The sequence below is a fragment of the Chaetodon auriga genome, chromosome 10 (genome assembly GCF_051107435.1).
Source record: "Chaetodon auriga isolate fChaAug3 chromosome 10, fChaAug3.hap1, whole genome shotgun sequence".
Lineage (NCBI taxonomy): Eukaryota > Metazoa > Chordata > Actinopteri > Chaetodontiformes > Chaetodontidae > Chaetodon > Chaetodon auriga.
This window is the reverse complement of record NC_135083.1, coordinates 14,265,001-14,290,915: the sequence shown is the minus strand read 5'-3', so window position 1 is coordinate 14,290,915 and position 25,915 is coordinate 14,265,001. Positions and strand designations below refer to the sequence as shown.

The window sequence follows — 25,915 nt, the reverse complement described above, 5'->3', positions numbered from 1 at the left end:
TCTCCATCTTCCACAACTGGTCTGAAACTCCCTGACTCACATTAAGCCGTGTGAAAGTGTGTGGATGGTAAATATCATTGACTTTGGAATGAGACAAATTAGCACTGAACCTTTACTGTCTGCTGTGGTGTGTTTAACGATACGATGTTTCAGTGCGTGTCTGCTGATCAAAGGGCAGTCTGACCGGTGTTAGCATGGTGCTCAGTATAATACCACCATGTCGGCATGTGGTGGGATGGTGTGAGGCCCCCTGATAGGTGAGCAGCGATGGGCTGTCCACAGGGTCAAGTCAGAGGTCTTTCCTCTCACTTGTGCCGGTCAAATCCCTGGAGACACACACACGCACACACATAGGCACACTGACTTTCACACCCTGAAGGTTATTACCATATGGAAACAGCATCTCACTGTAAGTAAAAGAAGAATTAAAAGATAAGAGTCAATTAGCCACCTTCCCCTGTGTCTGGCAGTGCGTTGGCTAATTTACTTACTGTTACCAATCAGAGCCCTTGCAGTTTTTGCCCCAGTGGGTCAAAGCAATTTGCCTTTGTTCACAAACAGCCTGTATCATTCACCCCTCACGCTGGGATCCGTCTGTGTTTTACAGCCTAATATGTCTTGTTGTCATCATGCACAGCTCTGACTGTGGGGGTTGTGTCTGCATGCCGAGGAGAAAATATTTAGTATTGCTGTTATTTACATTTGACTAAGCGCTATTTCTCTCTTTGTTCATAGCAGTTACTGTGATTTCTGCACCAATCTTTCAAGTGAGTGTATAATAGTACTGCTCATAAAAGAGTTTTTGTATTGTATTTTGTATTCATCCTGCAGTATGGTGGGCAAAAAAAAATCTTTTTTGTTGAATGAACACAACTTACTTAGTGTTTCAGAATAATTTAATATTTTTCTGTGACATGGCCAGCTAGTTAATATTCTAACAGTTGCATGCTGATAGATGAAGCAACATTTCCTTCAATTTGAATATATGGACTGTGCCTTTACATGTTTTAAGTTCCAACATGCTTCTTCGATGCTGCAACAAACCGGGTGAGCATTTGCTTGAAACTAATTCACTTTAATGCAGCAAATAAACCACAATTAAACAGAGACTTACTCAATTGTCTATCATGATGCAGTAATGCATTAAGGGAGCAGAGCTAGATAACTTTCCACCTTTATCTTGTTGCCAGGGTGTAATAAAGACCTAAAAAGACTGTGACAGTAATTAAAGTATGTGGAGAAAAGAGGGCTGAAATATGCAGAGATTGTGCTTTCTTCATGCATTATAAAAACTTTATTATTTATTTGTACAGATGTGGCAACAGCTGTATTCAAGAGCAAGGGGGCCCACTAAGGCTTCATATGTGCAGGACCCAGATTTCTGTGCTCTGCTGTTGATTGGTAGTGGATAAACCTTGAGTACAGTACTTCATACATGAAGACATTTCCAAAGAAAAGTTGCAGACTATGAACTCTCTCTCACCCTTTGAAACTAACGGTGCAGCATTCATGAATGCCTGTGTAACCGCCACAGAGCTCCTCTGACGGCGCAGAGAGAGACAGGTGGCTGTGAATAATCATCCGGCATAAAGTGACACCTTCCAATATGGCTGATGCTGGAGGATGAGAAGGACGAGGCTGGAAAGGAAAGGCTCACTACTGGCAGGGTAAAGCATTCACACCTTAAATCATCACAGCTCAATATATTTAGTGACAGCGTTGGTAATTATCATCAGCACAATGAGAGGGTGGCAGCAGTCTACACACGGCCTCAGGAAAACACACGAGAGCTGAGTCACTATCTCTCTTACAAGATTCTCAGGCGCTTAGAAACATGAACTGGGAGACTTCCTTATTTTCCTGCCACAGACTCATCAGCAGATGGTGTTGTTACCCAGGGTTTCTTCCATGACTTTCACACTTATGTTCTAGATTTGCACATGAAGCAGCAGTTTACATTTTTTCTGTGAGTGTGTCCGGGAAGACGCGTTAGATCAAGTGTAGAAGGAAGTGACATTCGGCCGCCAATCGATGAAACGTGGCATTCCAAGCACGGGACAGATGGTCAGTGATGATGATGTCCAGATAGAGGTGGTAATAACATGGCTTGCTGTCGGAAACAGAGCACAAGCTGAATCTGAATGAGTGACACGTGGATGCAGTTATGAATGATTTGAACACATTAGTGTACTGTGGCAGATGAAATAAAGCATGCATTTACTGAGACTTGGAAAATACCATGGCTATGACATCTTTGACTTCTCCTGATCTTAGAAAATTTGAGTGAAGGGATGTTTGTCTGAGATGATGTCGCGCAGAGTTGACAGGGCATCCCAGTTTAGCTTTGCTGTCACCAAAAGTATGTGTACTCTCCATATGTTGCACCCATGTTACTGCTAAACGTGTCATTCCAAGCCTGTGGCCATTCAGATGGGGCAGCTGCTTCGCTTCTGGGAAGAATTTCTTACTGATTTTGGAAGCCGGCTGCAGGGATTTGGTCCCATTCAACCATGAGAGCACAAATGAGGTCGGGCACTGATGGTGGGCCTGGCTCGGACTCGTTGTTCCAGTTCATCCCAAAGGTGCCGGACAGGCCTGAGGTCAGAGATCTGTGCCGGCCAGTCAAGCTCTTCCACACCAAAAAATCTAATAAAGAAATGAAACAGCAATGTGTCTTTCCAGAAATTGTGTCCCTGTTACTCTGAAAAATCCAGAATCCTGCATGACTGTGCAGGTTTTATAGAGACTGTTTATTGTAGAAAACAATTCCAGTGAAAACAGTTCACAAGTTTGGGGTGGCAGGAATCTCAAAGACAGATACTGTAGCTAAAAACCTGGCCAGAAAAATCCCAAATTTGCAACCAAAACTAGGTAAGTGAGAAAATAAGGTTCCTTTTTTTGTTATTACAGCGAACTGACCCTTTAAATAGATGTTTAACCAGAGACAAGAACCATCACTGTATGATTTTCTGGTTTGCGTTGGACTAATTATTGCACAGCATCGTTCAACCTGAAGGTTCAGACATGACTCTTCTGCCCTCTGTTGGTTAAATTATGAATCACTGAGGAGGAATAAAAACATCACACACGAAAAATGTTACTTAAATGTTGTGTTTAATTCACCCCCTCTTTCAGATGTGCTATTGACAAAAGACACACCCTGTACACATCATCATCAGACGCTGTTGGATATCATTTATCTCATCGACTTGTCAGAAACCACGTGAAATGTTGACATCATCTTTAGACCAGACAACTTGTTCAGCATTGGAGGTGGGTACAGCATAACGTTTAGTGCATTTATTGCATCGTAAAGCAGACGTATAAATGATAGTAGTGCAATTATACCCCATCATAACTGAGGAGATATCTTGATAGTCTCAGCTAGTGTCTCGTCAATGCTAGACTTTGTATTGCATACAGAATTTAGGCAAGTCAAACGCAATAGGAAATTATAATTATAAAAAATTGTGCTTTGGACGTCCAAAGAATAATTAACTTTTTGTAGAAATTTCCTGCAATAAAAATTAAGCAAATAGAAGGAGCTGATATACAGTATATATGTCTGTCTCTCTCTATACAGATGTATAGAGAGAGAGATAGAGATATATATAGATATATATCTTTCTGTCGAAAGAAGGTTCTGTGCTCTCTGTGTTTCATCAAGTAGAAGTTTTGTATCTCAAACCTGGTCCTTCAGAAATGAATGTGGGTGTCAGTGGAAGCAAACTTTACGGTGGTCCTAAACAACTGCAGTGCATCATTCTAAAAAGAGAGGAAAATAAACATAAACACATGCTTTCTGAGGCGTTTTATATAGAATTTTGTACTGTGACTAAAACCTTTCTACTCTCTGTCAGCATTTGTTTGTTTCTGTGCAATTTGAGAATAATAATAATAATAATATCTGCATATTGAATATACAGTATGTACAATGAAGCCTTGATAATGTAAGACTGGTTATGTAGGTCATGTTGACTCTGATGAGTGAATGGCTCATGTGAGGATGGTCCCAAACAGCCCTTCTGATGAAACAGGAATACAATATGTCATGCACATACATTAGATTATTTACATAATGTGGTATGTTAGCTGAATTCTATAGTTTTACATGATAAAAGCAGATGCATTAATGTGAGGATCTCAGTGCTTACTGAGATGCATTCATTTTTGTTAGTAAGACATGAAATTGAGGCAAATGGATGATTAAATAAACGCAAGAGAGACTATTGGTTAAAGTTCGGATGAAGCTTTTGTATTTGCAGCAAAGGCATCTAACTAGTCGTATGACTGGAAGTTGTACATATCCTTCTATAGATGTATTTTAAATGCATGTCTTGCAGCTTGTTTGCAGTGGGCAGAGAAATAAGCAGTGGCGGATATAAGACTAACATATATATGCCACCAGAGGTCGCCCTCCATATACTTATAGGCCTGCAGTACACATGCTGATTTTAGCTGTTTATGCCAAAAGATCATGAGATAATTTAGTGAGCTTATTAGAGAGTAACCCTTTGAAATCAGCTGGGCTGCTCAGAGGTGATAAAGTCTAATGGTGGTGTAGTGGAGGCTGGGTGCAAGCGGACGCAGCATTGCTACTTCATATTCATCGAAGCTCCATTGAGGTCTAAAATCACCCTCCCATCAAAAGAGAAGTCTACAGTCCATCCACTTCAGCTGCCACGTCACCACGGAGGAGCAGTGAAGTGCGAAACTGAAATGGCACCACTGATATGGTAAAAAAGAAAATGCAGATATGTTCCTGTCTGTGGAGTTTGTGGCGATGTGTTTATTTTAGTTTAGTGCTAAAATCACCATGAATTACATTCAGCACACACGCTGAGGTAACATTTAAAGGTGTTATTTATCTATTCATCTATTCTCTTTGGAAACAATACAGTAAATGTACCGAACAAGGTGTTTTTTATATTTTCCAGTCTGCTTGGAAACCTGAAGATCAAGTTGCTTTGTCTTTGTTTCACCTCTCTGCGATTTATCATTTTGTTCAAAATAACATACAACAACGTACAACAAACAGCCAATAGAAAAGAATTAAAAACACAACGTACAACACCGGGTTATAAATGTTATCATTGTTCCAGCCTCAAGCTTTCAGTTTCACGTTAAATCCATCATCAGGAGCAGTTTGGTCTCAGGAAACAGCAGGTGTCAGAAACCAGGTGTGTCAAAACCAAGAGCCTCAGACTGCACCTGGATCTGTCCGTTTTTGGAGTAACCTGCATGTTAAATATCAGCGAATCTCCTGATATCTGGTTATGCTACATGTTATATTTCTGGGTGGACCGAATTATGTCAGAAAGAAGAATTTTAATTTCTTTGGGAGAAAAATTGCATATTACTGCGCAGCAACCGACAAACAGTATGATTAGAAGAAATGATTAAATATGATTAAGTAGAATCACACTTGAAGCCAAATGTGAGTTAGCGTCTTGTGTTTGTGTATTACTTGCTGGAAGAGCCTTCTTGTCTCTCTACAAGTGATATTAAAAGCCACAGTTTTTGGTAAATATTGAACTGCATTTTCATTTTAGTTAGTTTGATTATGGGATTTGCCACCAACCATCTGCAAACAAACCACAGCGATTGTTAATAATCCTCCCTAATTCAAAGGAGCCAGCATTTATACATTCACAGCTGTGACAGAAGATGCATATAGACTGTCATTCATGGGTTTTGCTTCACTGTTGTTGTGATCAGCTATAGTGAGGGCAAAGATATGAATTATAGATTGTGGTACAGATAGTTACTGTAAAAAAAAAAATGAATGGAAAAGGATGATTTTTAAAAAAAGGCTGCTGGATAAACAAGTAGAGAAAACAAGTGATAAAGGAGTAATTGTGCCTTTGAGGAAACATTTGGACTGGAATGACAGCTCACAGAGAGCCGTAGAGATGGAAGACACACAGAATCTCTGTACTCTTTGGCCAGAGGGGGAAGCCACGTTTATCAAGAGTAACCCTACAATGGGAAGATATTCATGTGTTTTGTGTAATACTGATAGCATTGCTTTGCTACAGTTCTGTATGCTAACTTACTCTGACTTCACAGGTGTGTGCTCTGTCTCCAGTGAGAGCTGAATTAACCTATCTGTGTCTGGGACAGCCAGTGTCTGATCACACATGGGCTGGCTCAGCTGTGCCATGTGATCGCCAGTGTGAAAGCAGGGAGTTGGGAACAAGGTCAGGGTGGGAGGGAGGGGGGGAGGGTGAGGGAGGGTGGCATACAGTGGCTGCACTGCTGTACTGGTCTTTGTCACCAGCAGCCGTGCAGCTGTAGAAAGCGGCCCTGAGTTGTGGCGTGGCGGTGGGAGCAGGGAGCTCTTGCCGAGGGGGCAGCAGTGAGAGGGAGGCTCCTCTGGTCAAATCTTCCTCCTTCTCCTGCTCCTCTCCTTATGTTTGTCTCTCCTCCTCCAGCTCACCAGCCTCCTGCTCTTTCTCTCTCGAGGGATCCTGTTCTCTTCTTCGCCCCAGGTGTGGCCAGAGAAGGTGGTGGCTGGCTTTGGAGAGATGAGGGCTGCTGCTGCTGCTGCCCCCTGGTGGCGCCCTGGTCCCTGTGCTCTATGACCTCCCAGTCTGACAGCACAGGCTGCTCCTGCTGGGGAGCAGTGGGGTACAATTCAAGAGAAAAAACAGTACCAGTACAAGAAACCAGTAGCAAAAGAAACAAAGACCAATCAAAATAAGAAAGAGAAAAAAATGTCCTCTCACCTATGTCAGTGGTAGTAATCATTCTATCAACTCTTGAGTTTCAGAAAACTAGGGAATGGATACAAGAGACAGAGAAGCTGTAAGTAATAATGCAGCCTAACTGTTAATAAATCAGTCAGTTGTGTGTTCGTCTTACCTGTTGGCTGGAGTTAGCTGAGGGTGGGGTGATCACGCTTTGGTCCAGTAAGGGGTTAACAGGGGCAGAACAGGGGAGATGTGTAGCACGCCAGTAAATTTCCAGGTACTCCGCGAGGTGTTCACATGCATCTTCCAGCTGATTCTCATCCAGGATGACATCAAACATCTCCTAACCAATCAAAAACAGGAACATGAGAGAGGAGGAAGGTCACACCAAAGATCACTGCATGCATTCTCAACTCTTTTTCAGAGGCATTTTCTGAGCCTCATCATGAGTGTTTGGCGGAGTGACGTACAGGTGGACACTGAGCCAGCTTGTCCCCTGCCATCATCTGGACGTTGAGGTGTTTGCTTTGCGACTTCCCTCGAGATTTGATCAGCCTCTGGAGAACCTGTGGGAGACAAAGAGAGTCAAGCAGGTTTTCAAATTAATGCTTCTCAAAAAAGTGAAAAATGCTCAGTTCTGAGAGTCCAAGTCTCGTGTCTGACCAAGAATCTAAGACCAAAGACATTCAGTTTCATTGATAGAAACAGAGAAAAGAAACAAATCCATGCATTGGAGAAGGTAGAACCAGCAAATGTTTGATTTTTTTTTACTTGAAGGAACAACCAAAATGATTGCAAATTCATTTTCTGTCTTTAAATAATTAATCATTTAACTGTCTCAGCTGTACTATACAGGCAAAAACATCCGCCTTGAATGAATTTGTTTGTTGAGGTTGATGTGAGTTGTGCTGTACTTTTGGCGAGGAGACTTTGACGTAGACGATGATGGGAGCCAGTGAGGTTTTGAGCAGCTGTGCTGGGTGGTTGATGGTGTCTGCATCCAGGACGACCAGCTGAAGAGACTTGGCCAGCTCAAAGATCCTCTCTATCTCACTCTGAACCTCAGCTGTCAACAAAGCAAAAGAAGACATGGAGCTGGCACATTTAACAGAGCAGCATCACTTGAGTTTCTAGTGCAGAGCTGACTTGAAAGGAAGAAGAGGCATCTATTCTCAGCTGGTGTTAATCTTTATTTAGCCTAAAAAGATCAAAGACAACTTTCTTGTCACTAACCTAGACTGGAGCGAGTGTTGGATCTCTCCATTATGGCCTTCTTGTTCAGCACCGAGCGCTTCGCCAGTGACAGATCAGCAGTCACCCGTGTAATAGAGATCCTACGGAAGAGGCGTCTTATCACATCACATCCACAACTGTTCCGTTTCAAAAGGATGAGATGAACTTGTACTCTCTTGCAACTAAAAATAAATCATCATCATCATGTGTCCTATCGACCGTGAAACGTGAATCTCACAAACGGCTCTGGAGCGCGGTCACAGCGTTACTGTACGCTGAGCTGCAGCTGAAGAGAGCAACGCAGACCTCTGTACCCACCTGCCGTCAAATCTGTGCTTTAGGAAGTCAAACAAGGCTTTCTGCATCATGTCTGTTACCTAGGCGACAGATGGGAGGAAGGAAGAGTGGAGAGAAGTTAGAAGAGGCTCGTGTTGGGAAATATCTAATAATATTCTCTCACTTTTGATGAAGGTAGCATACTAAGCCTCCCATGAGCATTTATAAGCACTATATGAACACTTAATTAATGCTTTACAGCACACAATAATGTGTTTGTATGCTGCTAAGGACAATTTAAGAGCAATATTTGAAGACATTCATTACACCTGTGTTTTATTATATTGTCATTAATTGTCTTTTTATACACCAGCCTCAACTCATATCTGCTTACAACTACATTACAGTGTGTTCTAAAACATTCATCAGATGCTTATATACTGATTTTGAATACCGAATAGGTGGACTTAAAGTAAAGTCTTGGTTAGATTGTTGAGTTTTATATTATCTCTTTTACTAATGGTAGCATTAAACGGTCAACACATAAGTACAATCAATTTGGCAAATTCACATTTATTACAATATACCGGGACCGCGAGGACATTAAAGCAATAATATGCTTTTGTTTCCTCAGCAAATAGATTCTTCCTGAAGGAAGGATGTCAGCACAGATAGAAATGAGCACCATTAAAGTCGCCCTCCACTCAGAAATGAGTCTTATTGTTTCTTCACTTGAACGTTTGAGCTTCACTGTGCAGGATGATGTATGTGAGGGTTTGACACTAGAAGGCTGTTTCCACATTCATCTGTGGAAGAGGAAAATGTCTCTGTGCTCACCTTATATGTGAGTTTAAAACACAAGCATGATTTGGAGCCATCACAACTCGTCTGGAGCCAATCACGGTCCAGAGTGTCAGCTTAAGACGGCTTGCGTACAGTAGTTTTTTGCATATCGATAGATTCAGTGAGGGAGAAGGAGGAGATGTAATTTTCAGAATTTTTAATCAGCTAATCAAACTTGTAACAACCATATCAGACTGAAATTATTATTCCAAGCAGACTTCATTTATTTTTTCAATGTGTGGAGGGGTCTTTAAGGATTTTATTTATTTATTTATTTATTTTGCATCTGCACTGTGAGGGTGAAGTGAAGCAGCCTATCTTCAAATAGTCCTGAAAAATGAATGGTCTTTGGAAGAAGGGATGCAGCGCTCAGCGGTGTTGCTCTTTCACAGTGCAACACAGGGATGGAATACAGCAAGAGCGCATGAGAGGGAAAGAGGACGGCAACGTCGTACAACAATGGCGAGAAAACGAATACAGAATGTAGAAGAGAGACAACAAGCGGAGAGAAAGAGAACGAGGAAGGAAGAGAGAAGAAGGCAGGCTGGCGTTCACCACTGGAGCATCCCCAAAGCACATCACCAGAGCGATGCATAAATATTTCACACACACACACACACACACACACACACACACACACACACACACACACACACACACACAAAACAAACGGCTTGGCACACAGCCTGCGCAGTCACAGGCAGAGAGAAAATGTTGAGGCACAGAGACATTCTGTTCAATTACACGCCTCAAATTTCAGCATATTCATCCGCAGATTCATTCGAAACTGACATATTCTATGATTACTGAGTTTAAGAGCAGTGTGTTTTCATACATCCCATCCTATATGTGTTACAGAGAGAGCACATCACATACAGTAGCTAATACAAAGGGCCATGCATGCAGACTCAAAATGGATCTAAGACTCCTGTTGTATGTGCTATAATTTCATCAGGATGTGACTGTGGTGTTTAGTATCAGTGTTAATGGGATAATGGAGGCCAGAGCGATTCCCTTTAGATCAAACCCGGCGAGTCCATACTGGACCAGAAAATACAGAGCAGATTAAACTGGAACAAACAGTCCAGAGAAGACAATATGTTCTCAAACATAAACATAGAAATATAAACTCAATATAGGCTCAAATATGTCACATCTCTGGCTGGTATTAACAGATATCTTCATCACTGATTCATTTACTGATTGCCTTTTTTGTTCTATGAATCAAAAAGTGCTAATGTCAGCACACAAACATCCTCTCAATGACCATGCTCACATGCAAATGTTAAGCAGGTTTACTGTGTTCACCATCTTTCTTTAGTTTGATAATTTGCACTACACACAAAGTGCAGCTGAGGCTGATGGGAATGTTGCTAGTCTTTCAGGTATGATCCTAAACCGAAATATTGGACAAAGTGGATTTGATCTGATGATGGTGCTAGAGAAAAAGTCAAAAGATCCCCAAAATGATCAAATATCTATCTGTGCTATAACATGAATATCTACACAAAATTTCATGGTAATCCTTCCTCTAGATGAAACACTGAGGTGCTGAGATATTTCAGTCTGAACCAACTGACAGACTGACATTGCATGAGCCATGCTCAACTGCTAGCATGGCCAAAATGTTTTCTTGTGTTTGACATAACTGGTTAAATGGTTAAATAATTTCAGCACATGCTCCATATCTGACCACATTCAGGAAACTGCTCCTCAACTCAAGGCAACATTTGAATAATCAGAACCAAACTATACAAACTGAAAAGCACATTCATGGTTGTCTCACCTCATAGCCTTTCAGTGAAGGGCCCACCAGCACCACTGGCCGCATAGAAGGGACCACATCATATGGAGGAACGTGTTCGGTCTGCACGGGCCACAAGCACAGACAGGGCGTGGAGGTGGAAAATGAACACACGTTGAAGTGAATTTACAGTAGTGGCGCACGCAACTTGCTAACACCCTCAAAAAGTAGTCACTAGCAATGCATAGAGTCGTGAAAATGCATTAAGGGTAGCAGTATAATTAAGGATGCTCTTAAATGAATTGTTAAGATGAAAAGTGGAAGAGGCACAATGCCAAACATACCTGTTTCTGCTTCTGTTTGGCTTTCAGAATAAACAGAACCAACATTAGGCAAGAAGGATAAAAGCTAATGACAAGGCTCTGACAGTAAGCCTTTTCTTCAGGAGAAAACATTTCAGCTTTAAAGCTCTGTAACTGTGTGCTGTCAGAGAAAACGTGCACGTCATGTGGGATTGAAGAAAAATACATTTACATTGTGGCCAATCAGTGTTCATCTCACATAATCATTCATCTTAGTTTGATAAAGGCAAATGTTTTCACCCAGGAACAGCTCTGTGTGCAAATCTGACCCTGTGACAGCATGCAGTCCCAGTAGAGGCAGAGCAGACAGACACAGTCCCACTTACCTGCAGATGGCGGGGTGGACCTCCAGCCTCCGGATGAAGCGTTCCCTCCTTTCCTGTGGAGCAACATAATGCAAAGCTTCGTTATGCGTGAATCCCCTCAGGAGGCAATTTAGAAAGAGGGACTCGCAAAACTGAGCAACACGTGAGCAAGAACTAGATCTAACAAAAAGAAGTTTTCAAAGACTGTGCTAGACAGGAAGCAGGTAGAATGAGGGCAGTGGAGAGAGACAGAAAGCCAGAGACACAGAGATAAGTAGAGGTCTCTCACAACTGTGTGACCTCTGACCTTGCTGCTGCTTTCTGCTCTTGTTTTATCCTCATGGCCTCCAGTTTGACTGGGCTCGGGATGAAAGTGATGTCTGCCCCCTCCTTCACCAGCCGACCGATCCACCAATCATTGTTGTATTTCTGCATGGCAGTCAAACACACCTTTTATGACTCCGCTTTGATCTGCAAGTAGTGTGATAATCTTAATGGGGAAGGTCTCTCACCTCTTTTATGTGCAGAAAGTCTTTGGTTTCAAAGTTAATGGCGGCACCTTGGACTGGACAATCTTCATCAAGGGCCCCACAGTAACTCACATTGGTTTTCACTGCAAATGCTACTGGTTTCGACTGTCGAAAGGTAAGAAAATACAAAATATAAATGAGATGCAGTGCTGTATATGCCATCACTGCCTCTCTCCTTCAGGCTGATGATTAATTTTGGCTCTACAGACCTGAATGAATCTACAACAAGATTAAATCCGTCAATTGAAAAGCAGCCTCTGAGTATTAACATGACTCAGCCGTTTACATGCTGCGCCTCGGGAACTGAAGGTGAATTTAATGACAAGCATTGACCTTTGACCCCCGGGCTCTCACCTTGGCTCTCTCTAGTTGCAGCTGAGCCTGGCGCTCGGCTTCACGCCGAGACGCCTCCTGGTCCTCCTCCAGGGACAGGTCGGAATCCGAGGGTCGACTAGTGTAGGAATCGGCTGAACCCTGAAAGACGAGAGGAGAGAGAGGAGAGGAGAGGAATGACTGTTACAGCCCAGGCAGAGAGGAGGTAAATCCACCACAATACCTTAGCTAACGCCTTGCAGCAGCTGTTGCTATTTGCTCAGAATTCCTCATCATATAGCAACTGTTATCTTCTAGAAAACCACTCTGATGTAGCTCCAAACAGATCACCTACATCTCCCTCCGTGTCTCCCATGTCTTTCTCCTCGTTCTACCGTCTCTGAACCTGCCAGTCCTTTCCCAAAGCCATGTGACCCAGTCTGCGAGGACCAGCAAGTTCCTGCAGCTTTCCAAAGCAGCCGTCCCAGGGGAACATGTGCACATGTGCTGCAACAACACCAACTACCAGCACCGCACTTGTTGTCTACGTATCCACTCAACCAGGCACACCAGATGTTGGCTAAAGCCCGAAGACTTCAACCAGGAAAAAAGACACAACCAAATCCATGTCTCGATCCATTTTCTACACTCCAGATTGGTCTGTATCAGCATGTGGTGTCGTGTCAATAGGCAAGTCAGTTTTAATTATATGTTTTCAGCTTGCAGTTCATGTTGTGAATTTGTTTGTGTATCAGTGAATCAAAATGCTGCAGCTTACATCCGAATTCAGCATATTAAAAATGTGTTTATATGACATATAATCACCTAAATAAAACCTTTTTGTTTTATTTAGTTTGTGGTACCAACCTGACATTTAAGAACAATAATCGCCAATAATCGCTTGCTGACATAATGAAACTGCCTCTCATTCTGTGGTCAGACTGTATATGCTTGACATACTAGACACTGACATTTGCATTATGAAAGAACACATTGCCACAAAAGCAAACAAGCTGAATTGAAATTCTTTTGGCTCACAGCACATCTCCTGAGAAAGGACTTAAATGTCAATCACTAATAACAATAACAAGCCTACCTCTTTCCCTATGAAACACTGCCATCCTCTTTACACTTAACACATGCTGTAAGACAAAACTCTAACAAAAGCCTCACTTCACCAGATCCTACATTTCACTCCATTAGCATCCTGCTCTTCCCCGATAGCTGCAGTCCCAGATGGGTGCAGGGCTGGAAGACACCTCACATACCAGACAGGAGCACCCACATAAGACAGCCAAATATAGCTCAATAACAACGTCATCCTTCTTTTACCTTTTTTTTCTCCACCTGTCTCCTCCTCCCTCTTCTCTTCCCTCCTCCCCTACACTTCCCTCCATCCCTACTTTGCCCCCCCCCCCCACCTCCAAAAAAAAAAAACGCTTTAGCTGAATCCAGCGCAGAGTTTGTGGATATCATTTGAATATCAAAGCCTGCCAGAGTCTGAAGAGTCTACCAGCAGAAGAAACAAAACCTAATTAAAGCACACAGAGTTCTGTGGATGGATGAAGAGGAATGATATTCTGAAGTGCAGTCTGAGCCTCTTTACCACAAAATATCTGCACATATTCCTCCTCTACACTGATCGCACTTTTATATCTTCACAAATAAAAAAATATATGCAAGAGAAAACTGAAGACATGTTCCCTTAAAGTTGAAGCACAGGACAGCCAGTCTCTTTCTCTCTGTGGCTAAAGCATCACATCTCTTTGCTTAATTCCACACGGGTTCCAAATGAGCTTCAATTATGCAAAATACTCAGATTTTCATTGCTGTCTGTTTTTTTAGCAGCTGCAGAGAATCGGGTAATAAGGATAACATGCAATGTTTAATCTTTGATCTCTGATATTCTCAAAGTAGCCTCCACTTGCTGACACCAGTGTAGCCATTTACAGACAAATATTGCACTGCATTAAGGGATTATTACAATAAAGCCAGTTCACGTAATCACTTGATATGTACAGTATGTTTTGTCAGCAGTGTGTTGCTCCCTGTTTTCCCACTAGTCAGTACATTCCAGATGTTTTTAGACATGTTTTAACATTAAGAGTCTGAACATTCAACACAAAGTGTTTGTAAAAGATTTCCTTCAGTCGTGTGGGAAGTTTTAAACATCTCATGTAAACGGATGCTGCTCTCATTCTCTCTCTTCCACAGTGCCTTTCAGCTGTGTGATGAGTGACTGATATTCACATGTTACGGCCAATTACTATGAAGATTTGACAAGTCCCTCAGTGCTGTGCTGTTCAAAGATATTCCCAGTCAGAGAGATGTCAGACTCTTGCCTGTTTTGTACGACTCGCCATGTGCATGAATGAAAATGTTTAAATTCACCTTGGTGTTGGCTGAAGACACTGAATAAAACCTCATCAACTGACAAACTAACAGGACAGCATTTTGCAAGTGTATTTTCAATATGACATTGATGCTGTGATCTTCCCTTTGTTCATACCGGCCTTTAAGAGATCCTTTCCTGGAATGCTCACCTGTAGAGGTGTACCATGCACTGTATGTATAAGACTGAGTTCCTACTGTGGTGTCCAACTCCTGTATGTCACACCCTCTCTCTCCCACCTGTCCTGTCTTTCTCCAGCTGTCACTATGTTAACAAAGCAGAAATACTGAAAAAAGAGATCCCTTCTTAACATGCTTCCGTTGTAGGTGATTTGGTTCGAAATCCACAGCCCTCGTCCTGTGCAAAAATATTTTCCAGAGTTTATCTGAAGTTTATTTGAGGCTTCAGTAGCCTGAGTTAATCACATCAAGCGGGTGCCTTCCACAGTTGCAGTTATTTTACTGCAAATTTCCTCTTTATGCAAGGGAATTTCATACTAAAGAAATCATAACCTTGAAATATTCTCACTTGGCTGGATATGGTCCTCCACTTCCATTTGAAGCACCATATATAAGGATCACTTTCATTTTTTTTAAATTTCACAGTGAAAATGGCTGTTGCACACCCAAAGTAACACCATGAAACTGACTGAGCAAACAGAGCCACAAGGATGGGCTCAGCTACAATATTCAAAAGTATGAATGACTTCATAAAAAGACAGGAGATGACACAAAATAACAGAGTCAAAAACCATGCCATTCAACAGATGGGCTCACAAGTTCAATGCAGAGCAGAAAAGAAGCCTATCCAGAGCTGAGGTAGACAAACTGCATGTGCACAGTATGTCCGAAGATGATGAGGAGGAGGAGGAGGAGAAGTCGGGAGATGCTGGCAAAGTGAGTGAACCAGAATAGACTTCTGGTGAGACAAGAGTGAGAGGGGAGGGGAGCAGAGAAAAACAGAAAGAAGAAGATGTCTCAGCACAGAGACAGACGGGGGGTACTCATGGACGGAGAGACTGAGTTTGCATGCAGAGTGATGACACAAAACGGGGAGCATCAGCAGCGTACCTTGTTACAGATGAGTCCTGTAGCGCTCGAGTCGGAGGCAGACATGATTGTGCTGCCAGCGCTCTCTTCTCCCCCATTGCACAGAAAAAGGCAGAACCCTCCTCCTCTCAGCCCGTGGTTACAGGGGGGAGAGAGAGGGTGGCGCGCTCAGTCTAAGTGCTTCACAGCTGACGTTGCTGCGCTGCCTCAACAGCCATTTCCTATACAAAATTGATGCCCTGACTGCAGCACTGGTGTGTACGCGGCTGCATACTGGTACAGTACAGTGGGTCTCTTCAGCTTTGAGCCAGCCCTCATGTCAGAAAAGGAGCAGGAGGGATCTGGTTTCATGCCCCATCTCTCCTCTCCCCTCCTCTCTTCTCCTCTGAGTTGACCCCCCCCAAGCCAAAAATCTCATGTATGCCTCCCCAGCATCAAAACCCTTTCAAGTTTTTTCCTCCAATGCATTCCTCTTATGTCAATTAAGAAAAAGTGACATAAAATGACTCTCACAATGCAGAGTATCGTTTTTCACACATGGGCACAGATAGGACTTCTATAAATAAGACAGAACAAAGACTGAGCGGTTATGTAAGCCATGCTAAGTGATAATAATAATAACCAGTCTGTAATTTGCCATTTACTACCTCTCTTTGCTTAACAGGTGACTGCTTCAACAACAGTCATGGCAAAAACTAACAGAAAGGGTGTAAAGTTAGCAGAGGACAGAGAGGCATATCGACAGGAGGACGTGCATGGCCAAAGAGGGAGAGGAGAGGACTAGAGGGCTGTGGCCGCCTGCCTGTCTGCCTGACCTGCACCATCCTGACAGGAAGGTGATGCATGAGCCTACAGAACAGAAATGTAGCGGTGAGTCAGCAAGCAGCCATCTAGAGTCCATCAGATGTCTTAATAAGCCAGCAGAGAGGTCTCTATTGTAGGAGACAGCCTCGTTGTTCATGGCAAGCCGGGGCTGCATGCCTGCTCTCCAGGTTGCCCCAGGCACTGAGGACCCTATGCAACCATTATGCTGGCAGCATGCACTCCCTCACCCTCATTCAACTTTGGCTGCTTAAGAATTAAGAGCACTCCACCAGGGCTTTTAGCAAAAAATGTCTCAGGGCTATATTTCTGCGTGGCTTTTTAAAATTAAAGGGAAGCAAGCTTTCAAGCACACACACACACACACACACACACACACACACACGTGCATACACATGCACACACAGACACATTATTGTAGTTAGAGCAACTAGCTCCTCAGAGAGGCAGAGAGAGAGAAGATAGGGTGACTATTTTCATCATTAGTGTTCTGCATGGAGCCGCCATTGAATAACAGCCTTTCAAACAGTGGGAGAGGAATGCAACGATGGAGAGGGAGCAAAAAAAAACCACAGGAAATAAAATGAAAACTCGAAACAGGCAGCAGAGAGGAAATCACACCTGAATAGCAAATTAGGCTGATGGTGCAAGAAAGAACGAACAGACACACTACGACAAAAGCCTGAACTGTGATTTTCATGAAGGTTTATCGTGTCATTTGTCTGCTTTGCCAGTGTTCAAGATCTTTAACTTGAATTGAAGAAAGGGAGACCGACTGATGAAGATAAGGGAGGAAATGTGGAAGAGTGTGAAGAAAACAGGGACAAAAGGAAAAAGGGAGAAGAGAGGAGGAGTTGATACATTAGAACAATAGAACCAGAGATTAACAGTAGAATGTTTTTTTTTTTTTCTTTTTGTTCTTTTTTGCTTTTCAGTCAGTCTAAATATAGCTCTCCTCTCCTTCCACTCCTCCCATCACAGACTGGGGTTGGCAGTGGGGAGAGGAGAGTGGAGGATTGTCAAAGTTCACTGAGTTTTGATGAATTCCCTCAAGAAAGAGCAAAGCAGATTTGAGACTGGCTCAGCTATATTCACCGATGCCAGATAGCCCATCTGAATGTGAACTAAGTGCCTGTATGGACAATAAGAACAGACAGCCAGCGAGGCTCGTCCCTCTTCAGTCTACAGCGAGGATTCAGTCTCAGCTGCAGTTTTTTTTTTTCATCTTCTTTCCAACAGGATGATATTACATCTAGTGTTGTTCAATCCTCCTGATAATGTGATGCAGGTATACTTCATAATGTTTCTTTTTTTAGCATTTCTCTTTACAGTCCACACAGGAACATGGTTACACAAAGACACAACGCTGACCATTTGATGTGGATGTGCACAATAAGAAAAGTGGGTAAAAGTCATTCAAAACTAAAAACTGACAACGAACAATACTTTTCTTAATATGTGTTAATGAAATGTGTTCTACATCAGGAAACATCTGATAAAGTCTAATTAAATGAGAGTATGAATATGACTTTCAATGCCAAACTTTAACACAGTTTAGGGTTAGTACTAGTACTAATTTGTGCTGGTGTTGCCACAGGCACATTTCAGTTTGTACTATAAAAAGTATTAAGGCTCGATACTGAGCCCTTTGTTCATTTTTTTTTTTTTTTTTTTTGCTGAGCACCGCAGAGCCGCCCACTGCCACCACACTTTTGTACTGTAAGCAACTGAGAAGCTCTGCACCAACTGGGAGCTCGGTGACTTGCGAAAGGGCACTTCAGGGAAGAATCTGGAGATTAAAGCAGAGAAGCTTTGCAGTCACCGCCCATATCTCCAACCCTCTGACTTGTGAGGAGGCACCTTGCAATCTGTGTGCAGTGGGAGCTGGGGTAGCATTAGAGCCAGAGGTGGACCATCCAGAGCCAGAGAGAAGGTCTCCTGACAGTGCAACCAGAGTAGGGCAGAGTGGATCAATAGGAGACCTACCCAGATTGATACTCCATCCTGTCCCGAGCTGCTCCACCCTCCGCCCGCTCTAATGTTACCTCAGGATACTTTCTCCCTGCCTGTAATGAGTCCTTGGCAGCCTATAAATAAGCACTTCCAAGTCATTTCAATGCACGCTACACAACTGCTTTCTCACCAGAGGCACCAAGACCTCACGGCAACAGCAGTGTGTATGGAGGTTTAAGAGCAGTGGACATCTTGTATTAACCAACTGTGAAGAGAAATGTTACGGATGCAATGAGGACAGTGTAATGACGTGAATCATCATGAATGAGGCGACAGTGATGCTGACATACAGTGGAGGAAGAGGAGCGGGATGCAGCGAGTCTGGCCAGGAATCTCTATTTTTCATCGATGCTGTCGATGTGGCCTTGCCGGCTATGCTGTGCATACTTAGGCTTTCATCCCCCCCGAGGATCCCTCAACCTGACTTCACCAAACTGCTTCAAAGTGCAGAGAGGCTGGAGCTAACCCACATAAAGCTGTGTACCTACAGTGCAGCACAGAATGGCACAGTGCTGCTGCATCCTTCATTAAATCAGATGTGTTTGTTAGAGGCTGACCTGATTTAGACTCTAGGTCTGAGTTAGGCCCAATTGGTGCATCTTGACTAGTGGGCTGAGCTAACTGAGGGAATGTCAGACTTATCAATATGTAATGGTGCCCTACATAATTGCACATTCCAGCTTTACATCTAAAAACAGTGTGTTTTCCTTCAAGTTTGAGTCTTGAACATTTTTGTGAGCACATCAGGCTGGTCTATCAAAATAAAAGTCATTTGAGCATACAGATTGCAGCTGTTACAGCCAAGAAAGCCGGATGAATCAACTGGAGAGATTTAAAATAGTAAAATAAAGCAATGTCCTAGATAAGACCAGCCAAACATACAGATGTCAAATGAAAAAATGAGAGAGCGTACTCCCTCGCATTCTGACTTCGTTCTTGTCTTTAATAAGTAAAAAATCATAAAAACACAGTTTCTAAACAGGAACCAAAAGAGAAGCTGAACTGGAATCTTTGGCCCTCTCAACATTGCTGGTTCATCAAATTTAATCAAGGCATTGCACACTGATGCGCCAACACGCACACACATACAGTATGCATGCACGCACACACACACACACAAACACACAAAGCACTTGGCTCCTCACGGGACAGGCTTTTAGTGCTCTGTCTCATGCAGTATTTAATTGACCCCACACAGGAAGCCTAGCGGTCCCAAATGCACTCCTTCCCCCCACCAACAGAGAAAGCATGAACGCCTGCAAGTATGCCCACAGCTTCCCACCACTGCTCCTCTGTCACACAGCTGCACTAAATGCCATTTTCTGCTTTAGTGCAACTCCGACTTTGCACAGAAATGTCAGCTCTGAGGGTGAGGAGTTTGGACATTCATCAAATTTGTTCAAAACGCTCAAATGTAGACGGAAATTCGGCCATGCCCCACTTTGAGTGCCGCACACGTCAACTCCATTTCTCAAACTTTCACTCAAAGGAGCAGAGTTGAAAGGTTTTCCTGCCTCTACAAAGTAAACCTGTATCTTTCATCACCATCTAATTAGGTATTATCTAAAGAGGATGTACAGATCAGCTGCCAGGTTTATGGTGGCTGTCAATGCAATTTGCAGCAGAGATTAGATGCAGAAGAGATAGCAGTATACTTACTCAGTTGGAGGTAGGAGAGCTCACTCCCCGTCTCTCTCGCTCGCGCTCTCTGCTAGTCAGTCATGGTGTGCTCTCTCTCTTGGGTAACACTAAAGTGTACTGTAGCGTGCTTGTAAGCAGACTATCCCTCTCTCTTTCTCTACACCCCCCCCACCCCCCCCTTATTCTCTACCACTCTCAGTACACAACCCTATGCTACGTCAGTGAGACTCTCTCTGCTCTGCATATCATCCTTCCCCACCCTCTCTCCTGCTCTCCTCTCCTCCCTTCATCTCTACCTCGCCTGTCCAATGGGGATCTGTATCTCAACCGCATGTATAGTTCATTCAGGACTCTGTCACGATTCAAACATCAATATGGTGAACAAGATTTTGGGTGCGATTTTATCTTACTTTCAACAATCAGGCTTGTAAAATCTCTTCTCACTGTTATCTCACTGGAAAATCTGCCCACACTTTCTAGAAACTCATGCTGGCAAAAAACAAACATGTAAAAAAAAAAAAAAATTATAAAGCATCATATTCTCAATTTAGTCACTTCTTGGGGTTCCCACGTACACTAAATAGACAAAACTATGTGGATGCATGAGTATTACATCCCTACAGTATGTGATTTTTGAACATGTATTTCACAGGCATTAATACACTGCCTCCACTCTTCTGGTGAAACTTTCCACACAATTTTGGAACCTGGCTGCAGGGATTTGCTGCCATTCAACCTCATGAGCATTAGTGAGGTCATGCACTGGTGGTGGGTGACAGCCTGGCGCACAGTTGGTGTTCCACTTCATCCCAAAAGTGTTTGATGGTGTTGAGGTCAGGTCTCTGTGCAGGCCAGTCAAATTATTCCACACCAAAGCACATCACTTTGTGCAAAGAGTCAGTGTCACGTTAAAACCGCAAAGTTGAAAGCACACTAACGTCTGGAATATAATTGCATGTTGTAGCTTTAACGTTTCCCTTTATCGGAACTAATGCGTCAAGCCCAGACTGTGAAAAACAACCTGGACCAAGAGTGCACACAAGTAAGAGGGCGGGCATATCCACAACCACAGCCATGCAGCTTACAACCACAAAGACAAAATCTACAGTCCTGTCACATTGTTATGTCAGCCACTGTGGATTTCAACATGTCAAAATCCAAAAGTTTAAGGCAGGAGGAAGTCATATGGTGGTGAGGAGCCATGGGAGCCATGTACGTTGTCTCTGTTCGACATGTGGAGGCGTCCCCAGCGTAGCCCTCTGTTCACTCACTGTGTTCTGTAGATGTCATGGCTGCCTGTTCTCTGACAACTGCTCAGCTGCTGAGTGTTCGTGTTATGGGTATGCACAGATGTGGATCATGGTTTCTGCTTTTAAATTGTACAAACCAAACAAACACCTAAAGAGACAAAGGATGTATCTGAACGTCTAGCGAAAGGTACAGTGTGAGATCGACGACGTGCGTCTAAAGAACGACCAGTTGGACAACATAAAACCATAACTGTGGGCTATGTGAAAATCTCCAGCAAAGCTGAAATTCATAATTCATAGGATAGGTTGCAGGAAACAGTGAGGCGGGGGAGAAAAAAAAAGAAGGAGAGAGAGATGGAGGAGGCATCCATTCGAATTCTGCATGAGCAGTCGATGTGAATAAAACATGAATGAATGAAGGTTTGAAAGTTAAACTCCACGGTTCTTTGCGCTGAGCGGCAGACAGGCAGAGAAACGGGAGAGAGAGCAGCTTTAGGAGCTGCACCCAAGCATTGAGTGCAGATGTCTGTTAGTCTGTCCCATATGAAGCGCCTCTGTGGGCAGAGCTGCTGCTGGTGCATTATGGATGAGGGGCTATTTTAAGGTGCTGGGGGTGCTGCATTTTGATTTTTGAGTGGAGGGAGATGACACCTGGCTGCTGCCAAATCCTTTCATGAGGTTTGTACACTAGTCGATGGGTTCAGACATGCAGGTACAGCTTGTGTTCCAACAGAGACCTGATCCCTGTTTGAAGTGTGCACGCAAGGAGGAGGGAGGAGGTAAACAGACTGGTGGGATGCCAGTGAAATGAGTGAGCAGCTTTTCACACAGAGTGTACTTTAAGGTACTGATTAAGTACACCAACATAAGAAATGTCCTAAAAAATACAACACATTAGCGTGAAATGTGTGCAATTTATCAACAATAAGCAACACAAATTTAATCTTTGGTAATCTTGGTTAATTGCGATGGTAAGAATTCAATATGTCTGCAACACATGTCCTGTTCTCTGTCTTCTGCTACAACCTAATATTTGATTAAACCAGGCAAGATTTCTGTCACTAACTTTACTTTTCAAAAAACTCTTCTCTGTAACTCGACTCTTTTCTCAAATAGAAGGCAAGCAAGGAAAAAGACATCATTCCAAAGCAAGTGTCTCACAGCTCACTAAATGTTGTGCATCTCAAATATAATGGCACAGATTGCACATGTCATTTACAGCTGATTTTCCAAGAAGAGATGTTTAATCTGGTGTGCAAAAACCTGCCTCAATGCCATGCTGGAGAGACTTTTAGCACTCCAGCATGCAGGATGAATCTAGTGCTGAGAGACTGACTAGACCCCCTGCAGTTTGCCTACCAGACACACACTGAAGCAAATGATGCAATCATCTAGCTTCCATCGAGGACTTTTTTCCCAGCTGGCGGCACGGTCAAAGTCGCGTGTTATGACTTTTCAAGCACCTTTAACACAATCCAGGCGCGCTGGGTGGGACAACAAGCTCACAGAGATGCAGATGGATGCCCCAAAGGTGTCTTGGATCATGGATTATCCCACCGGTGGGCCAGCGTTTGATAACCTTCAGAAACGTGTTCATTCTAGAAAATATCAAGCATCTATCTCTCTATCAGTCAGTCTGTCTTCAATCAATCACACCTCCAGGCTTGATTGATCCAAAGAGAGTCATGCTAACGTTTGATTAAAAATTAGGCAAACACAAAAAAAGATGAAACAACCTACAAAAATGAAAGATGAAAGTTTTTTGGTGGAGTTTCTGCTCACTTATTGCATTGTTATTTCATCACACTTGACTTCATAATAACACAACTCTGCACTCGGTCCACACAGCTAACGGATTACACGACATACACAGAATTATTACATTAGTAAACATATTGGGATTACAATTCTGACTCATTTGGGTGATTACATCATATACATGCATATTGCAATATCATTTAGACCTATTACATCATCATTTGCTACACATAACATTGTTAGAGATGGATCTTGCACTCTAAATTTCCCCTCTTTCATATCTCCACATTTTTGATGTTAAATATACATTTTTTCCCAGTTGCATAGTGTACTGAGAATATAGATTACAGTTAGAATATCAGATTTGTCAGAACATGAATTTGAGTCGGTCCCACATGTGCAGACATCACAGCAGCAGGTAAAGAAGTGACGGAGAGAGTTGTTGATGAGTCTAAACACAGTCATAAGATTTAATATGAATGTTTTTCTCATTCAAATATGAGTAAAACCCCACTTTGTCTGCATGTGTGACAAAAATGATTATTAAAGCCTAATTATTGTTGCTTTTTCTTGCGCAGAATTGTAATTATTTATCTCATGAGCTAATAAATAATAAGGTGGAAGCATGAACACACCCCTCAGTGCTGAGTGATTGTTTTCATCTGTTGCTCCAGCTGACCAGTTATTTTATTTTGGTCCACATGTTTTGCATGAACATTTCAAATCCTCCTGCAGTCCTGCTCATCTGTGTCTAATGTCTGCTGGCAGACTGACAGTGCCGATGCATGCCGAGACTTCTATACTCCGAAGTGGAAGATTCCCAGCGAGGTCAGTCTGTCTAATTTAATTATCGGCATCCCAACAAGGACCTGCTTCCACCTTTGCTGCTTGTTTATGTCTGCACAAGGCACAGCAATGAAGGGCTACACGACACATGCAGCTTCACGCAGCGCCGCCAAAATCTCCCTCAATTACCTCGACCACCCTCGGAGAGATCCACAAGAAGAGAAAAGCTGACAATCACCCACCTCGTTAAGCAGAAAGACGCTTGAATTGGTCAGGGACATCCGCAGTTTACGGGGATCTCGGTCACCTCAGCCCAAACTTGGGTGAAAGAAAGGGAATTTAAAAAAAAAGAAAAAAGAAAGAAAAAAGGCCACAGTTTATTTTACAGTAAAGGCATCAACTACAGGCGGAGCACCGCGCCTCGTCCAAACATTTTCACAACCCGGGAGAAGACGGTTCGGCTGCTCCTCAGCGCTTCATCTGGACGCGAAGCTCCGGCGGCATCTGCGCGGTGAAATCTCCAGTTTGTGGGTCCAAGGCATGATCAATGACTGTACACAAAGCCACACGCACGGACACACGGATGGATAGATTACAGCTTTCTCAATAAATTATGCAAGAACTGCACTTTTCACGCAGCCCGACAATTTCTGCTGCTTTTTGTGGGATTTCTGTTCCATTTGAGTACATGGCGATCGTCTTTGAGTTCGGCATCAGTCCTCTTGGATTTGTGCCCAAACTCGTTCAGTGATATATGTATTTTTATTTGAATGTAACTGGGTGGACTTCTATTTGCAGAATTAAACTGTATTTCCTCTCAGTGTGGTTCAGTATCTTCTCGACCCAGTTATTCACACAGCCCCTCAAGATCCGTGTTCAGCAGGATTTATGGCTTAGAAAGAAATGAGTGAAACGGGATGACTCAGACATGTCATAAAATGAAATGTGTTACATCATTATCGGTCTTCCTTTAGCGGCACTTATGCCATGTCTTGAGGTTTGTCTGGTTGGGATGCTGTTTTCAGCGCGAGGATGATGTCCAGGCAGGGACTGGATGCGGGTCGTCTCGGTTTTCACTGATCCAGCACTTTGGCCCCTTCTCATCCTGTAAACGCCTTCCATTTACACAGGGCCAATCGACCGCTCCAGTCAGGTAGCTTATACTGCCAATGTCAAAAAGACAAGAGGCACACACACACACACACACACACACACACACACACACACACACACACACACACACACACACACACACACACACACAGGGCCACAGAGGGGGTCCATAAAGTGGAGTGGGGCACCTTTTGTGCTTGGTGTTATTTCACACTGTCCTGGATTTGAAGCAGCTTGTTGGTGTATGTATGGACTGTATGGAACAAACAGAAGTAAAATTTGGTACACAGGTGAAATGTAATGATCACGCTTTAGAAATACCATCAGAATAATAACAATGTGAAATGATTCCTAAAAATTATTGAGTTGAGAATAAATGAATAACCAATATTGTTCAATTCAAAGGTGTCTCAATAAAAAGTCCTTCCTTTGTGTTTGTGCACTGGAAGTTTCAGGTATCCACATCAGCTTTGTGTAAGTTTCCATACTGTACTGAACCATGAGTGGCTCCAAAGTAGCAAAATCACGCTCATGCACACACATGGGAAAACTGGGATTTGGGGTAAACCCAGAGAAATGTCCCCCCTTCAGTATCTGCATGTGAAAACGTCTCAAGTATCAAACTCAACATATCATTCTGAGCAGTGAAGCTCAAACATCCAAGTAACACTAAGCAAAATGTTTGAGAGCAGATGAATCCAAACAGAGTTAAACTGCCTGAATGTGGGAGTTAACTATGCTGAGAGATCAGGACATGTTTTATTTAAAAGCTTATTTCAGTGATGCAAACCAGC

The 25,915-nt window shown here is 43.0% G+C and overlaps 1 protein-coding gene across 3 annotated transcripts; it reads right to left on the bottom strand.

Moving 5' to 3' along the window:
- Positions 1–3,097: 3,097 nt before the first annotated feature.
- Positions 3,098–24,577, bottom strand: cacnb3b (calcium channel, voltage-dependent, beta 3b). 3 transcript variants are annotated; one of them, XM_076741043.1, is made up of 14 exons: positions 24,251–24,577; positions 12,340–12,459; positions 11,968–12,090; positions 11,763–11,884; positions 11,477–11,529; positions 11,133–11,152; positions 10,831–10,911; positions 8,244–8,302; positions 7,926–8,026; positions 7,607–7,758; positions 7,163–7,258; positions 6,865–7,035; positions 6,729–6,776; positions 3,098–6,615 (listed from the first exon to the last, which is right to left on the bottom strand). In XM_076741043.1, the coding sequence occupies exons 1-13, from the start codon at positions 24,287–24,289 to the stop codon at positions 6,747–6,749; spliced, it is 1,167 nt and encodes a 388-aa protein (XP_076597158.1). In that variant the 5' UTR covers positions 24,290–24,577; the 3' UTR covers positions 3,098–6,615; positions 6,729–6,746. The 3 variants fall into 3 exon arrangements, with proteins under 3 accessions (XP_076597158.1, XP_076597155.1, XP_076597157.1); XM_076741040.1 differs by lacking the exon at positions 24,251–24,577 and adding an exon at positions 15,760–15,979; XM_076741042.1 differs by lacking the exon at positions 24,251–24,577 and adding an exon at positions 15,760–15,820 and having other exon boundaries at positions 6,482–6,612.
- Between the last annotated feature and the right edge of the window lie 1,338 nt (positions 24,578–25,915).